At 36.9% G+C, this 18,942-nt stretch overlaps 1 protein-coding gene across 20 annotated transcripts in view; it reads right to left on the reverse strand.

The window, feature by feature from the left end:
* Positions 1-18,942, reverse strand: part of LOC136852988 (uncharacterized) — a 229,540-nt gene that overhangs the window by 25,057 nt on the left and 185,541 nt on the right. For 9 of the 20 annotated variants that reach the window (XM_067128663.1, XM_067129348.1, XM_067129180.1 and 6 more), the window contains exons 3-7: positions 3,365-3,503; positions 2,578-2,693; positions 1,935-2,150; positions 1,375-1,489; positions 825-942 (exon numbers count right to left, since the gene is read on the reverse strand). In XM_067128663.1, the coding sequence (XP_066984764.1) occupies positions 825-942; positions 1,375-1,489; positions 1,935-2,150; positions 2,578-2,693; positions 3,365-3,503 (704 nt within the window). Of the gene's footprint in view, positions 1-824; positions 943-1,374; positions 1,490-1,934; positions 2,151-2,571; positions 2,694-3,364; positions 3,504-18,942 lie in introns of all 20 variants that reach the window. The other 11 variants (XM_067129270.1, XM_067129091.1, XM_067128918.1 and 8 more) reach the window with 3 other exon arrangements.

Below are 18,942 nucleotides of genomic sequence, written 5' to 3' on the forward strand. Positions count from 1 at the left end.
CTACTATTGGGCTGCAGCACCTTATACATACAGTATTAAGTACTGTATACTTATAATGACCTAATTTCTGAATATGACTTAAAAATGCATTTTCCTGGTGAATGTAACCAATGAATTTTATTTGCCTATTATGTATTATTGTCAATTCATTGTGCTTCACCTTCCATGTGCTCCAAATAAGTTGCTATACAATGCTTGGACTGCCTTTGTTAGTTGATGCAAAATTACAAAATGTACTGTATCCTAAGTGGCCTGTCAAAGCCATGCATTTTCAGTAATGCCTACTTTACTTTCATACAACCTTAACTAAAGTGAAATGCTCTATAAGTCTATGTAGTATGTAAACTACCTAAAACAGGAATGATTCTACAGGGAGTGTTTCACACAAGTGAAGTTATGTTTCTAAGAGAAAACAAGGTGCTAAGTCATTCACTACATATACAGACAAATCAAAGGAATGTTAGGGCTATGTGACTCACTTTCCAAATGTGAAATCCTGAGGATATCATCAATATGGTGTGTAGACTGTGATTCAATAGTATCTATGCAGACAATTTTGACCAAAAGTATATACTTATTCCTACACAATAACAACCTTGACACAAAATGAAAATAAACATAAAAACACGACTGAACTCTTGAAAATTTGCAAAGCTAGGTTCGTTACTCGAATTCCAAGAAAGAAAAGAAAAAATCATGTGCTGTATATACTGTACTATGTGACTTAAACGAAATCGGTCTATAATTTCTAGAACTGTACCAAACAATATACTGTACTTACATGACTGTAAGACTCAAAGTACAATGAAAGAAAAGCTACTTACTGATGGAGTGAAACTTGGACTTGAGTGTCTCGGTGGGGATGTTGATGGCGTGGAGCAGGAAGAGATATGCATACACCAGGAATATTATTGATCCGATATACAGATACAGGTAGAATCCCTGTAAGTGAGAAATTCCTGTTTCATACCCTTTGTATGGTATGCACTATAAACATTTGTTCTAATAAATATATCTATCTAACCATGTGTATATGTATCCTTGGCTTAACTTTTATATTTCATCAAATCACATTTAATATAATTCATAACGTGTACACAATCATTTAGAAAACACGAGGAAAAAAGGTCTTGAACGTGAGAAGAAAGCTTCCTGTGTACATACTGTAATTCCTCACATGTGAGAAGATAATAAAAATCAGCTAAAGTGTGTGCACTAAGATACAGAATTAAATAAATAAATAAATAAATAAATAATGTGCTCGTCTTGAAACCTGTGATGGGAAAGGATTGCATCCCAATACATCCAGTTTAAATGACATAGAGTCAATCTAATCTAAAACAACAATAACAATAGCAACAACATAAAACTTACGTTGTAAAATGTTACTGGTATGTCATGAGAGATGACCTCTGCCGTTGGGAACGCCATGCCCATCACAACCAGTAGTTTGCCATATAGGGCACTCAGGCACGCAATCAGGGAATCGCTGAAAAACAAAATGTAACGTCCACGACAAACACCAAAAAGTGGAGAAAGTCAGATTTTCTCATTTCTTCCAATATAAGCCAAAACTTCTTTTCACCTTCTAATAGTGTCATTGCAGTACATTACTTTAACTTGCATTAAAATAGTAATACCTTATTCCATACTATGAGGAACACTGTAAGTAAACTCAGTATAATAACAATATTCTATGATGGCTGAGTCATTGCAAAAGCTAGTTCATAGGACAACCCCACAGTCAAAACAATTTTTTAAAAATCATAATTAAAGTCTAAAGATACAACAGCTACAAAAGAAGGAGTTGTGCACAACACAAGAATCACATACAGTACAAAGATCTTTAGTGTTAGACGCAAGACAAACTCTAATTACTCCCAAGGAGGTTAATCATCATTAAACATTCCCACAGTGCCATGCTCTATACTGACTTTCCCTCTTGCTTCCAGTCCAAGACGGATGGAGCCAGGCTGTTCCTCGAGTTGCTTCGCTGGATGTTATTGGTGGAGTTGGACCTCTGGAGGTTCGTCTGACTGCCAAAGCGCTGGTGCATCTCACTGATGGAGTGTCTCCTGGTTTTCTTAAAAAAGGCCCCGTCCAGGGATGGGTGGCGCCCATCCGGGAGGGTAAGTGTCGTCATGTTCAACCTGGAGAGGAACGCACAATAACCACTACTTCAAGAGAGACGGCTACGTTCTAGACAACAAAATTCTACAGTACCACTACAGAGAAAGGAGGATGTTCCAGTACGGGCTTTTGAATGCTTGTAAGAGGTGAAAGGGAGAAATTATACAGTAACTCCCACACGAATAAAGATGCTAGAGTACTCAGCAAGCCCAGATCGAATCATTTATTTTAGTTGTAAATCTACTACAAATTAAAAAAATGTTAGTACAAACTACTACTACACAGTACAGTACCTACATCAAATCAAGTTCAAACAAGAAATGGGAATATCAGATTACTGAAAATCAATTAGTATTAGTGGATACGACCCTCAATGGGGCAAATCTACTACGAGTCCTGGGTTTTATAAATGGCAAATTTAGTTACAGAGAAAGTACTGACGCTAACTTATCAGGCCGTGACGAACGATTCTCCTCGATGTTATTAGCGGGCGTTGGAGGAGGCGCAGGCGTGGACTGGGCGTTTGGAAAAACTGGGCCGTTGGGACCTGGCGCGCCCAAACCCTGTTGGCGATCGGAAGGAAAGAAGGTCAATTTTTACTCCCATAAGCACCTTGTTTAGTACGGTACGCACTCCATGGGAATGAATGTTGCACCATAAACAAAAGACGGTAAATATTCTTGTAACAGGTATTCTATTGATTTTATATATAATTTCCGTATCAGGCATAATAAGGAAGCATAAGGGCAATACCGAGTACAGTAGAGCTATTAACGTGAATTAATACCTGAAAGAAATGTTGACTGGAGATAGTAACAATATATATCATGTTTCTTTACTCAAAGATAATGCTGCTTCATTTAAACCAAGGCCGTCCAACCCCAAGCCCGTGAGCCAAAAGTGGCCTGCTAGAGAAAAATAAGTAAAAGTATATTAATCTTTTTATATATCATAAAAACTTCTTATTTCTAAATTCTGAGTAATATACATACATACAGATATATACATATACACATATACAGTACATATATATATATATACATATATACATATATACATACATACACACAGGTGGCCAACATGACTTTTTGTTTTTTCAAGAGTGGCCCTCAGACTAAACAACTTGGACGGCCCTGATTGAAATGAAAAACAATGTAAAAACAGTATGTATGAGAGAGAGAGAGAGAGCGAGAGAGAGAGAGAGAGAGAGAGAGAGAGAGAAATGGAAACTCACAGTCTCACTCTCCCCCTGGCCGGGGTTTATGCCATTGGAGTCCTCTGGAGAGACGACGATATGGGGCGTCCCAGGCGAGGGCAACAGAGGCTGCGAGGGCGCTCCTTCTGCAGGCTGATCCCCATGGACGCCAACCCACCTGCAACAGACAATGGGGATTAGTTGATTGGATAATTTGAGCTGGCGTCAGCAGCGACCGGGGATAGAGGTATGAGGCGTGAGAGTTGGTGCCGATGACATACTAACCATACCAGGGGAAGAGTCTAGGTTAGGTTAGGTTAGGTTGGGTTAGGTCAGGCTGGGCTTTACGTCCGAGATGCAGTTGGTTGGAAAAAGCAGTCTTGTTTTACCTACCACACCACTGGGCTGTTAACATTTTACACTTTTACAGAATCTCTCTCTCTCTCTCTCTCTCACTACAAACATGAATGAATACACATACATTATACACATATTTACATTTTATACGTTCACATACACAGACGTCACATATAAAGAAAACTTTATATTTACCTCTCTCTCTCTCTCTCTCTCTCTCTCTCTCTCTCTCTCTCAAAATAAACAGAGAAAATACGTACACATTATACACATGTATTTACATTTTGTCAATATGTTCATGAACACGCATCTTGTATACAAAGCATACTCAAAGGCATTTGTATTTACGCGGCAATGCTTAAGCAATTGCTATGGGTACAGAGCAGGAAAAATTGCAGTACAACTAATTTTCTCCCATGTCAACATTCCGGGCAGGGATTATTTACATACAAAATCACAAAAAAAAAAGAGGTACAACACTAATTTCCAATATTAGAGAACTAAATTCGAGTGACTTTGCCTCATAACCTCTCTCTTCTGTAAAACTTGAATTTGATTATATAACCAGATATATATTTTCAGAAAGAACGAATTCATGGTCATCTGAAAAACTAATAAGCGTAATTTTCGGGTATAAAAACTAACGAGAAACACCTCCAAACCAGAATGGAATTTTTATATATAAGACTCTGGAAGATTTTCAGGTCAAACACTACAGAGGATTTTCATACATCAAGCTAATCAGGTAGGCATCACATGTCTCCTGTACTTATACATAAATTGTTGGAATTGTAAATAATTTCCCCTAATACGAATGGAAATTATTTCAATGCGCAGATATTTAGGAAGGGCAGGAGTCGGGATAAAGATATGCCTGTAAAAATGTTGCTAAAACCAATTGCGAAATGATCCACTGGGAAAGGCTCATTCAAACCAGCGACCCCGACTCGGGATTAAACTCAGAAAAAGCAGTTTCATATGACAGTACTCATTAACTTTGTAAATAAACAGTCATTAACATATGGTAATATAACACCCATCACCCACCTATATATGATTTAATGTAGCTTGCAACGAACAATTTTGGTTTATATATGTGTATAAAGTTATCACTTTTGTGTAACACCTCAATAATATGGAAGGTTCAAAAGAGGAGATCCTTTGTTTCCAAGCTTTCAATAGGCGTATCTGCCTCCATCTTCTGAGGTCCTCTGTGAAAGATATATATATTATATATATATATATATATATATATATATATATATATATATATATATATATATATATATATATATATATATATAATCTTCATATAAATGTTGTACTTCATCTTTACTCCTTTATAAATAGCAAAAAAAAAAAAAAATCAACTGAATTCTCATAATCAAATCCTTGAGTGCACCCCGCGGCCATCTTATCACGTCAGAGAGTGACGTCACCCATGGAGAAAAACAAAATGGCGAGTCTTCTAAGTCGAACGAAAAATATAAAGAGGCAGTTATAAAGGCAAATGTTGTAGAAGGTTATCTCCAAGGGGTCAGTAAATGGATAAACTCAGGCAGCGAGCTAAGTGTAGTTCGCTGGCATCTTTTATTCTCAGAGTGTCGAGCACAACAATGTTAATGGCTCTGTCCTGCTGAAGGAAAAGAAAATGGCCGACGCTTTACAGTGCAATGACGAAACAGAAGACCTTGGCGTACAGCCTTCGGCAGAATTAGATTAAGAAGTCACGAGGGAAAGAAGAAGGCATGGAATATAAACAGAATCCATCTTGTGATCAGAGGCCTTCAGATATATCCAGGACTGTACTCCTTTACCCTAAACCTTTCATTCGACCATCTAACGAGCATTCTTCATGAATGTTTACGAGATATGTGACAAATCCTATATATATATATTCTTCTTGGCTTCATATGTCATTGTGGAATCGACGCCGTCAGAATATACTATTACCCTACGTCAAGAGAGGGGCGTTGGAGACCAGGAGTAGACCTGAGATTGAAAGGTGTCTTAACTAACCCTCCTACTTTCTACTATAACCTGTATCATTAACATCTCCGGATTCTGATTTTCTTCATTAACAAACTTAATTTTTACTTTTAAATTACACCAGTTGTTTTAATAACATTTATTTCCTACAGGTACCTTTACAGCTTCTGTTATGTAGCCTCAGGTTTTCACGTTTTTTCCAAACATGGCCGTCACATGTGAAAGCTTACCACACAGAGAATTATCGGCCTTTCGGTTCGGTTCTTGTGATTCTGCCCACTTTCTCAATAAGAAGACAACAATGACGACCATATCCCCTCCGTGCGTCAGAGGTCCGGGAATCTTGAAGAAAAGACTTGCAAGACTCATTTCACATGCCCGTCATGCGAGAGTCCCCTAATGCTAAAACTATCAAAAAGGGCCATATGACGCGGTCTTGCCGATAACACCTGCCCTCCAGAGTATACTGTTATTTCTGTTGGCCATCCACGGCGGGCATTAAAGCCTCGGTAAAGGGGCCTTCAGCAGTCGACACACTGTGTCTGAGGACGTCAGACCTGTGACGTAAGTCACTTAATGAGGAACTCTGTATTTGACAGAGGTGTCAGTGGCTTCCGCTGCTGTTTTCGGATCATTCGAGATCGGCAGCAAATCTTGAGGATTCCCAGACACTTGCTTCGGGACTTCCCATCAAAAATATAAATTCTGTTTTATTATGAGAAGACAAAATTTAAATCTCCGCCATATCCTTGCTTGAGGGAACGCTTAAGAACACTCTCCTTTTACTAATTACCATTTTTAGCTTAATTCTCTTATTATTTTGGGGTACCAAAACCTTTCAGAGTTAGTCAAGCATGTACCTATCACTCCACCTCTAAGCCATAAGCATGTAGAAGCTACATGATGTTGGGAAGCTGCAAATGAGGGGGCAACCATAGATTCAACACTGACATAAAGGACCTTTTCCTGCGTCTGTAGATATAAGAAACCCATACAAATGAGTTACATTATTATTACTATTATTATTATTATTATTATTATTATTATTATTATTATTATTATTATTATTATTATTATTATTATTATTATTATTATTATTATAAAACGAAAGGCGAGGGCAAGCCAGCGTTTAAAACATAACTAATCAATTTTCAAGTTGTAAAAACAAGTGGAAATATTTAACACTGTCCAGAAGTGCGTATAATTGTTTACAATATACTAAGAATGAAAAGATAACAAATGTAATATATATATATATATATATATATATATATATATATATATATATACATATACATATACATATGTATTATATATATAGATAGATAGATAGATAGACAGAATTACATACATACATACATACAACAAAAATCTGTCGGATATTAGGCTATTTGCCGAATTTTCCATGAAACACCCAACAACTTTATAAGAAGTTAAACTGGCCTTATACCAGCACGGACTCTTCTTCCCTACGCAGCGCCCCCTCCACCCCCAGGCCCAGCCACCCCAACGACTCAAGAACCCAAAAACTCGATTGACATCTTTACGTAAGTCACAGCTGCTTAAAATGTGACAGCCGTCATGGACGGCAATCACCGTCTTCCATGCGTAACAGGCAGGCAGGCGAGGAGGAGACTCATGAGAAGGACTCATTTTTCTCTCTCCCTCTCTTTTTTTTTTTTTTGTCCGGTGGCTGCGTCATTCAAATTCAGATTGTTATTGGCGATGTGTGAAAGAACACACCTGAATGATACTGACAACAAGGCATGCTGATGCATTGCAATTTTCAATTTCTCTTTGCATATACCGTGTATGTACATATGTATGTGCATATAAATATATATATGGATGTACATATATATATGTATATATATATGTGTGTGTATATATCTATGTATATATAATTAATGTATATATATGTGTGTGTGTATAACTGAATCACGAAAAAATATGGAACGTGATGAATATATAATAAAGATTAAATTCATTTAGGAAAGAAACAATGGAGTCCTTCGAGGTTTGACTGTCGTCCTTACTTAGCAAGTAAAGGACGACAGTCGAAAGGCCTGCAGCACTCCATTGTTTTTCTTCCTTCGTGGATTTTGCCTTTATTTATATATATATATATATATATATATATATATATATATATATATATATATATATATATATATATATATATATATAAATATATATATTTATATATATATATATATATATGTGTGTGTGTGTGTGTATATATATATGTATTATATATATATATATATATATATATATATATATATATATATATATATATATAGAATACATATACATATACTTGGGACTGATTTATGAAATTTAGGCCGTCAAGCTACACTGGGGGTACCTTTCTGGCCATTCAAAGCTTAGGGTAATGAAGAGAGGGAGTTTGAGTGGTTGGACAACAAGAAAAAAGGGTTCCAGAAAATGAAAGATATTCACAGTTGAACGAACAGGTAACTGTTGTAGGTAATGGACAGCAAGATTGAAGAAAGGAATCGGGAATGGGGGTAAAATAAAAAATACCTTGGGAGAGAGAGAAACAAGTTGTAAGTACTAAAGAGTAAATTAGGGACAAAGAAAGCAAAAAAGTATTCTTACTTTAATCATCTAAGGAGCTGGCATATGAGATTTAGGCCTGATGCCAAGCGCTGGGACCTATGAGGTCATTCAGCGCCGAAAGGAAAATTGAGAGTAAAGGGGCTTTTAAAGGTGTAACAGGAGGAAAACCTCGCAGTTGCACTAAGAAGCAATTGTTAGAGAGGCTGGAAAGTAAGATGGAAGAAAGAGGATATGAGCGGAGGGGCCGAAGGAACGCTGCAAAGAACCTTAAGAAATGCCTACAGTGCATCGCGTGAGGTGCACTGATGGCAATACCTTCCTACGGAATTTTAAACATCTAAGGAATATCAATAATCTTTCATAAACGAGAGAATAAGACCCAGATCTATACGATATTATTTACACTTAATCTATTTCTATAGGCATTCTTAAGCCAACAGGTAGCCTAAAGTTAAGCTGCTATATCTGTGTTAAGTTACTACAATTTTTCTTCTTCTTTTAACGTGCTTTTTTCCCCTTTTTTTTGTATGGGGTAAGCACGATGCCTTCTTTTGAAAGACTTTGATTTGGCTTTGGGGTAGACCGTAGCATGACATCGCTTAGACTCCGGCAGTGCATGTACATGTATCGTACCAAATCCCCAGCTCCCTTTCTTCCAGCAGCGAGGAGAGTTGAGCGGTTAGGTCGATAGTTCGAGACGCGTGAGGTGTCTGTTATGTTTTTAGGAAATGTTGGAGTGGCTTTGTTTGTGTGTGTATTAGTCTGTAACACACATTTGCTTTTAAGCAAACGTATCCGTTGATTACATATGAGAAACATCTTGAATGACATCTAAATGAGCAAGGGTAATACTGTCTTCGCAAACAAGGCATCTCTTTACCACAAGAATGCTTACAACGTTCACGACTTATCAGAAGGAAATCCGAATACTTGAGGCCTCTTGAGCAGGCTTTCGTGAGATTATGGTTAGAGATATTTTCTTTTCATTCTAATTGGTGAGAAAAATAAAGTATTCTTTTACAGGATGGGAGAAAAGGAATTGCTTTTCAATTTTACCATTGGAGCATTCCTGTTTTCTTTGAAAGTATACCTTAGTTTAACCAGACCACTGAGCTGATTAACAGCTCTCCTAGGGCTGGCCTGAAGGATTAGATTTATTTTACGTGGCTAAGAACCAATTGGTTACCTAGCAACGGACCTACAGCCATTGTGAATCTGAACCACATTGTAACGAGAAATGAATTTCTATCACCAGAAATAAAACCTCTAATTCTTCATTGGCCGGTCGGAGAATCGAACATGGGCCCAGCAGAGTGCTAGCCGAGAACGGTAACCCACCCTGCCAATGAGGAACCCTGTTTTCTTTGAATAACAATATAACATAAAACGGTATTATGCACAATACGGGAATAACTAGCCTAAAAAAAAAGCGCAATCACGACAACAAATCAATAAATAAAGTAATGCAAAAGCAAATTAAAATTGCATACCATAAACCACCATTCTTCATAATTAGTTTTCTCATCATCGCAACCTTTTCACTAAAGGAGTCCTCCTACCTTTTGACCACTCACTCGGAGAGGATAATGCGCCCGCTAAATGAAAACGTCTGGTCTACTCTTGTTACTAAGCACTGCCCGGTTTATACGTTGCCTACTGGTCGCATTACCTAGTTTGTTGCTTCACTGTACCCTTTTTTTTATTTTATTATTTTTTATTTATTTATTTATTTATTATTTTTTATTTTTTTGTTAATGCAGGTCAGCTTTAGGTAACCAGACACGTCAAGTGTCTGTCTCTGAGTTGCCAATATTCTTAACAGTTAGTTTTGCTTGAGTGAATGCCAAATTCATTTATAGCTTTCTGTTTTATTTTCACTGGTCTGTTGCGCAACTTGGAACACCTGGACTGTAACAAGACCGGGAAGTCCCATGAAAAATCATCTACATAACATTAAATATTATATACAAGTATTTTACTAAGAGCAAATGGTGCTTATAAATGAACCGAATCCTTCAGAGAAGTAAAAATACAAGAAATATAACATCTCTATAGACATACTCAGCACAAAGGATGCACTTATCCGGGTGCACCTCGTCGGGATTCACTTGGTGTCCTATGTGCAGCAAAGGGGGTCTCTTCTTGGTCCTAAACATTCTGATTACGAGCGCCTGTCGAAGCTCAGTAGTGCCAAGAATGAAGTGGAGGTACTTTCACTCAAGAAATCCCTCAGGCTTCCAGTTTTAGCATAAATCTCGCTAACTACGTAATTTAGGGCAGTGCCACTTCCAGGAAAATCATTTCCAGTGGCGCTGCAAAGATTTCGCCTCTATGAGAAACCCTAATGTTTATATACGAAGCAGCCGGCAATGTGGTTTCAAGCACTCCGCTTAAGATTCTAATGTCAGTTCCTCAATAATAACCTTCGGGAATCCTTGTTTTTCCTTATATAACTGCTACACTTGCAGTTATATAAGAAATCTGATTACGTAAATATCTAACTAACCACTGGCACTATGGCTTATAAATGTTCTCGGTAAGTCCAGGGACATAAACTTGACTACAAAAAAAAAAAAAAACTACAGTCGTTATGTCTCTACAGACAAAGAAACTCGACTGTTTTTCGAGACTGAGATCAAATGCCAAGTAAAAATTATACGTACAAGTACTCAAAATTGCAAACAGAACACGTTTCCGCGACACTTTTAAAACTCAACTACTTGGTTTTCAAAGCAATGTGATAAGTCACTCAACAGAGAGAAAAATGTTAGATACAAAACAAACTGAACGACTTAATCTATATTTAAAAAAAAAACACTTCGTTGTCTAAAATCCAGAAAGTTCTCCTTTCCAGAACTGCCGAGGACTAATTTTCATTCCTTGGGCATTCCGCTTAAAATTTCCTCCGCACTATTTTGACCTGAGCGATGACGTACACTGTATACGCAAGGGGCATTGGAGCCTTTGACCTTCAACGACCCTGAATTAACCTTGATTTATAACCACGTGGCAATCGCGTGCCTCCAGCAAGCAAGAAAAAGTCCCACTGGGAAAAAAAAAAAAGTCACATCACGGTACGAGTCGATCGATAATTTTCCTTCGTCAACACTCAGTTCGGTCGCAATTCAGGATTCCTGTCGGACCACGATTGGGAAGAGTGGTATCCTTCGGGTAGGATAGAGGCGCGGCGGCCGTTGGCAACCTTTCGGGAGGAGTCACCTGGTCAACTGCAGACTCCCAGAAGGATAGCTTCCCGTTGCTTAGTTCACTATAGCCAGGAGATGCATGGATGCCAAAAATCACTATCATGGACTGCTTAGTCTCTCTCTCTCTCAAAGGTATTCTCCCTGACGTCTAGACGCGCTTTTGTAACCCTTCACTTTTTGTTTATAAATGTTGCTAACTTTTTGCAAGTCAACTTCTTTTATTCTTATTTTTGGTGAAAGCATTTATGAGGGAACTATATAATTGTACTTTAGTGATAAAACTGTATAAAAAAAATTATTTATATATATATATATATATATATATATATATATATATTAATAGATTTTGATTAGATTCTGCATCAAGAACTTTTATTTTCCATAAACAGATCTTAATTAAAGTCTATTTATGAAAACCAATACCAATAATCATAATACCTCAGTCTCTTTCCTTCTGTTCCTCCCTGTAAAACTAGGACACCTCACCCCTTAAACTCTCTCTCTCTCTCTCTCTCTCTCTCTCTCTCTCTCTCTCTCTCTCTCACACACACACACACACACACACACACACACACCAGCTGGTAGGGACAAGTCTACCATACCACGACAATATTTATGAAACTACTTTTTTACCCAACTCCCTTTTAATCGTAATTCAGGTCCCAGCTGGCACAACAACGATACACTGACATTGGCAGGCGTGTATGAACTTATAGTATGTGAGAAAAATTTCTTCGAGATTTTAGTACAAATAAATCACAGAAAGTATAGTGTTTTCTCTACCCCGTACGACAATAACACTCTGTCAGACCAGTTCAGAAACTGCCAATTCTTAATTCAGTTCGCTTTGTGTTTAAGGTAACTAAATAAATATCCCTTGAGTAATTACAGTAATTACCTGACATTAGTTTACGTACTAATACAGTTGCACCATATCTAGGAGCTTTTCTCGACTGAATTTCCACTTTGGAGAATGACCTTTATTCTAAATTATTTCCTATAAGTTGCGCAGGTGTACAGATTTCTTGGATGTTCTGTTCATTTATATCTATTTGTTATTCACAATTTTTTTTTATACTGAAAAATTTTTCTCATGTGGCTCAATTTTTCTCTTTTTAAATATAGGCACACAATCTTGCAAAAGTAGTGTACATAATAATAATAATAATAATAATAATAATAATAATAATAATAATAATAATAATAATAATAATAATAATAAAAATAATAATAATAATAATAATACTTTCATTCGAGAATTTCACGTGTTCTTCCTTTACTTTGAATACTGTCTTTCGCATGGTAAACCTATTATCCTATTTCTAATAGTTCACCTACGAAATAATCACAGAAGAGAACGAGAGGAAAGAGGCTGCTGAATGCTGCTGGGATCTTCTAAAACACATAAATCCTTATCACGAATCGCTAGAAGAGACTTCGACGACATTAAGGCTACGTTACTGTACCCTAACTTTTTTTGTCCGCTAGATTCTATCCGCTGCTCTTGCAACAAGATTATCAAGACTATCACACTACTCCCATTAAGTTAGAAAGGAGGAGGAGGAGGAGGAGGAGGAGGAGGAGGAGGAGGAGGAGGAGGAGGAGGGAGGAGGAGGAGGAGGAGGATGAGGAGGAGGAGGAGGAGGAGGAGGAGGATCCATTGGCTGACTGGATGAAGACACTGGCGTAACACCATCCGAGAACAGATCGTCAAGAAAAACCCAAATGAAACAACAACGCCAGTGACTACAACGCATTTCAAAGTAGTTATCCAAATCAGACCTGGCGCGCTGGAAAGAGCTTATCTGAAGTCAATAAATCAGTGGACAACACGTGAGTCTGGCTCAAGTTGATTATGAAGCATCTGGCGGTAAACTCAGGACCAACTAAGAGAGTAAACTTGTAGGTTAGAGTAGCAGGGCGTACGTGAGAGGGCCGAAGAAAAAAAAAAAAAAGTAGCGGCAGACGGACTCCATCCTCCCAGACGACTGCGATCGCTGGCAGTCCTGGCTAGCAGCTCGTACTCAGGTACGCTCCTGAGGATGATTGTGATAATGGAGGCAGCAATGGATGTTTTCGGTGATAATGGATGCTCTCTATGGCAATGGACGTTCTCTGTGATAATGGCTGCTCTCTACGACAATGGATGTTTTGTGAGATAATGGATGTTCTTTCTATGGTAATGAATGTTCTCTGCAATAATGGATGCCTCCTATGCAGTGGATGTTCTCTGTGATAATGGATGCTCTCTATGGCAGTGGATGTTCTCTGTAATAACGGATTCTTTCTATGGCAATGGATGTTCCTTGTGATAATGGATCATCTCTTTAACAATGGATATTCTCTGTGCAATTGGATTCTTCTATGGCAGTGGATGGTGTCTGTGATAACGAATGCTCTCTATGGCAATGGATGTTCCTTGTCATAATGCATTCTTTCTGTGCCAGTGGATGTTACCTATGATAATGGATGCTTTCTTTAGAAATGGGTATTCTCTCCTGTGATAATGGAGGGTTTCTTTATGTTCTCTGTGATAATGGATTCTTTCCATGGAAATTGGTGTTCGCTGTGATAATGGATGTTATCTATGGAAATGGGTATTCTCTATGATAATGGCTGCTTTTTATGAGAGAGAGAGAGAGAGAGAGAGAGAGAGAGAGAGAGAGAGAGAGAGAGAGAGAGAGAGAGAGAGAGAGAATAATCCTGATGACACAGTTCCAAAAATCAAAAGCATTCTAAAAACAAAACTGACACGTTTCGTTGAGGACCCTAAAAAACCACAAAAATTATCTTCAGGAGTTCAGAGTAGTGCTTAGCTACCAGTAAAGGGTACAACTTGTGAGAAAATCAACAAAAAATGTTAAAAATAAAAGTAAGTACACAAAAAGATTGTTGCCAAGAGAGAGAGACAAGGTGAACTTACATAGAAATAAATCTCCTGATTAGCAAAAAAAGAATCGTGTTGATTTATGCAAGCAATGTTAACGGACCTGCAATGTCACTTCTTATGTAAAAGCTTTATAACTGTTAATGTTGGGATATAACAGCTGATATAATCATATCCAGTTCCAAAAAGCATCTTCCTGTTTTCACAACGAAATATCAACAACCCTGTTCAGGCTATGTACAATTAATTCAGTTTACCTATACTAAAATATCAAAACATCAAGCATTGGAAGGCTACGACAAGAATTTAAGGACGAAATTCCACATAAAATAGTCAGGGTCATATTCCTTTTGGAAAATAATCTGAGAATTTAAGGCAGGAATTCAGTAAAAAAGTCTAATAAATAAACTATGGGGGAAAATATTTCCAGAAAGGAATCAACACCTTAATAAAATCATATTAAACAAGCAATAAATGCGCCGAAGTTTTTTTCGGCGCAATCGAGTTTTCTGTACAGCGTATAATGCTGTATGAAACTCTCAGCCACGGCCCATGAAACTTTCAGCCACAGCCCGATGGTGGTGTGTTGTATAGGTGCCAAACGCATGATCGTGGCTAAATTTAACCTTAAATAAAATAAAAACTACTGAGGCTAGAGTGTTGTAATTTGGTACGTCTAATGATTGGAGGGTGGATGATCAACATACCAATTTGCAGCCCTCTAGCCTCGGTAGTTTTTAAGATCTGACGGCGGACAGAAAAAGTGCGGACTGACAGACAAATAGCCAAAGTGCGGACTGACAGACAAATAGCCATCTCAATAGTTTTCTTTTAAGGAAAACTAAAAACCGACATATTTCCTTTCCAGATGCGCAAGGCAGAGAGGAGAGGTGAATACCAGCTGGATAAGCTCCAAGCTCAGGAAGACCTGAAGTTGTTTATCCAAGGGTATTCTTGACTTTTGAACTTCGGGACAAGTTGTTCTGGATACGAGAAGGAACAAGTTGCTCTCCTTCACAGATGAAAATGAAGAAGAAGATCGTGTTTATGCAGGAAGGCACGCAAGCTGTCTCTTGGACAATAACTATAGATAGTGTGGGTGTTTGTGCACTCGGGGATAAACTCAATATATATTTTATATTAAGAATTTCGTCATATAATTTACACTTTTATGAAAAGTGAGATTATTATCATCATATTAAACATACTTAAATAATCATATAAAGTATGTAAATAAGTATGTACGTATGTATGTGTCATGCAGTCTTTGCACCTCCTATCCTTTAATTCCTCTCATTTCCCAAGTTTTCTTTCTGCTCCCCAAAGAGATTTCCTATGGCTTACCAAAAATCCTTTATAGCTTGCCTTCAAACCATTAATAAATGACAATAATTTACGATTACCGATAAGTACAAAATGCCTTGGCCGAGTGATGTAAGCAGGAGTGGGACACAGTGAGGCCAAACAGGGTAGGAGTAAAACAAAGTATGAAAAGCTTGTTGTAAATCATCTACATTCCATACGCATATATTCATCTGGACGCGTAGAATCCTTCCTGACTTATCTCACATTCTTCTCTTTTTCTCACGGGCGAGCTCAGTTCGTGCTACTATGTTTTGATCACTACAAAAAGCTTCTACGATTCGTCGGTTCTCTTCAGTAACCTCAAATTTTCTCTCCAAGTTTTTTTTGAAGAAAATAAAAAAAATGTTCTTCAATTTCCACCAGTGAAGTGAAAGAATGAAACAGTCCCTCCAAACTTTCTAAAAAGCAACAAAACGTTTTCTCCAACTTTCTCCAGAGAAAATTAAATACTTTCTCCAATGTCAAGCAAGGAGATTAAACATTTATTACCAATGTCCCAAACGAAAATTAAGCATTTTCTCCAATGTTAAAAAAAAATTTAACATTTTTACCAGTGTCCTCAAAGAAAATTAAACATTTTTGCCAATGTCCTTAGAGAAAATTCTGCATTTTTACCAGCGTCCTAAAAGAAAAATCAACTTTTTTTTGCTAGTGTTCTAAAAGAAAATTAAACTTTTTTACCAGTGTTCTAAAAGAAAATTCAACTTTTTTTACCATTGTCCTCAAAGAAAATTCAATTTTTTTACCAGTGTCCTCAAAGAAAATTCATTTTTTTACCAGTGTCCTCAAAGAAAATTCAATTTTTTACCAGTGTCCTCAAAGAAAAATCCATTTTTTACAAGTGTCCTCAAAGAAAATTCAATTTTTTACCAGTGTCCTCAAAGAAAATTCAATTTTTTTACCAGTACCCTCAAATAAATTTAAACTTTTTTACCAGTACCCTCAAAGAAAATTCAACTTTTTTTACCAGTGTCCTCAAAGAAAATTCAATTTTTTTTACCAGTGTCCTCAAAGAAAATTCAATTTTTCTTACCAGTGTTCTCAAAGAAAATTCAATTTTTTTTACCAGTGCCCTCAAAGAAAATTAAACTTTTTTACCAGTGTCCTCAAAGAAAATTAAGCTTTTTTACCAGTGTCCTCAAAGAAAATTCAATTTTTCTTACCAGTGTCCTCAAAGAAAATTCAATTTTTCTTACCAGTGTTCTCAAAGAAAATTCAATTTTTCTTACCAGTGTTCTCAAAGAAAATTCAATTTTTTTACCAGTGCCCTCAAAGAATATTCAACCTTTTTTACTCAGTATCCTCAAAGAAAATTCAATTTTTTACCAGTTCCCTCAAAGAAAGTTCAACTTTTTACCAATGTCTTCAAAGAAAATTCAATTTTTTACCACAGTCCTCAAAGAAAATTCAACTTTTTTACCAGTGTCCTCAAAGAAAATTAATTTTTTTTACCAGTGTCCTCAAAGAAAATTCAACTTTTTTACCAGGGTCTTCAAAGAAAATTCAACTATTTTTACCAGTGCCCTGAAAGAAAATTCAACTTTTTTCACCCGTGTCCTCAAAGAAAATTCAACTTTTTTGTACCGGTGTCCTCAAAGAAAATTCAACTTTTTTACCTGTGTCCTCAAAGAAAATTCAATTTTTACCAGTGTCCTCAAAGAAAATTAAACTTTTTTACCAGTGTCCTCAAAGAAAATTAAGCTTTTTTACCAGTGTCCTCAAAGAAAATTAATTTTTTAACAGTGTCCTCAAATAAAATTCAACTTTTTTACCAGTGCCCTCAAAGAAAATTCAACTTTTTACCAGTGTCCTCAAAGAAAATTCAATTATTTTTTACCACAGTCCTCAAAGAAAATTACAATACTGTAACAGTGTCCTTAAAGACAATTCAACTTTTTTACCAGTGTCCTCCAAGAAATTAAACTTTTTTACCAGTGTCCTCAAAGAAAATTAAACCTTTTACCAGTGTCCTCAAAGAAAACTAAACTTTTTTACCAGTGTCTTCAAAGAAAATTCAACGTTTTTACCAGTGTCCTCACAGAAATTTCACCATTCTTACCAATGTCCTCAAAGAAAATTTAAATTTTTTACCAATATCCTCAAAGAAAACTAAACTTTTTTACCAGTGTCCTCAAAGAAAATTCAGTTTTTTTACCAACGTCCTCAAAGAAAATTCAATATTTTTACCAATGTCCTCAAAGAAAATTTAACATCTTTACCAGTGTCCTCAAAGAAAATTCAACTTTTTTACCTGTGCCCTCAAAGAAAATTCAACTTTTTTACCAGTGTCCTCAACGAAAATGAAAACATTTCCTCCCATGTCCTCAAAGAAAACTCAACATTTGTCTCCGAGAGAATCTGCCTTTTCCTCAGACCAAACGAAAACCAGTACTGGAAAATAAAGGACAATCTTAAAGTCCTCTCAATCGTACACAATAATCCGTCCGTGTTCAAAGGCGTTCTTCTCTCGCTCCTGACTGAGAATCCTTCCAAACTCCCACTCAGAACTCCATTCTAAGTCATGAAAGCATGGAATAAATCGTTCATTTCGTTTATACTTCAATACCTCACCACATTAATACTTCAGTACCTCATTATCCTATATCTTTCGAATGAATACAAACCCATATACGTGAGTAAGAGTGTCAACTTTTTGACAAATGTATAATCTATGAAAACGCAGATGCGTATGTGTGTGTGTGTATATGTTCACTGTCGCATAATTTCCCAAGAGCCACATCGCTCGTCACCACAGCCTCAAAAACAAATATATGTTTACACCACAACCAGGAAAGTTAGGAAAATATATTACGCGACATTTTTGAGCCGAAAGAGACAAAAAAAAAAAAAAAAAATCAAGGTGTCGAATCAAGACGACTATCGACGGGGCCCAGAAGTCGACGAGGTCGATTCGGGATTCAGTCGACGTTATGAATGGCGCAGGCATGAAATTGTTATGGCTACTGGTTGATTAATTACGAAACCGTCGATGGTGGTGGCCTATCCTAAATCGTTGCCAGAAGTACGGTTATGGCTAACTTTAACCTTAAATAAAGTAAAAACTACTGAGGAGGCTTGAGGGCTGCAATTTGGTATGTTTGATGACTGGAGGGTGGACGATCAACATACCAATTTGCAGCCCTCTAGCCTCAGTAGTTTTTAAGATCTGAGGGCGGAGAGAAAAAGTGAAGACAGAATGAAGTGTGGACGGACAAACAAAGCCGGCACAA

The sequence above is a fragment of the Macrobrachium rosenbergii genome, chromosome 1 (genome assembly GCF_040412425.1).
Source record: "Macrobrachium rosenbergii isolate ZJJX-2024 chromosome 1, ASM4041242v1, whole genome shotgun sequence".
NCBI classification, from domain to species: Eukaryota; Metazoa; Arthropoda; class Malacostraca; order Decapoda; family Palaemonidae; genus Macrobrachium; species Macrobrachium rosenbergii.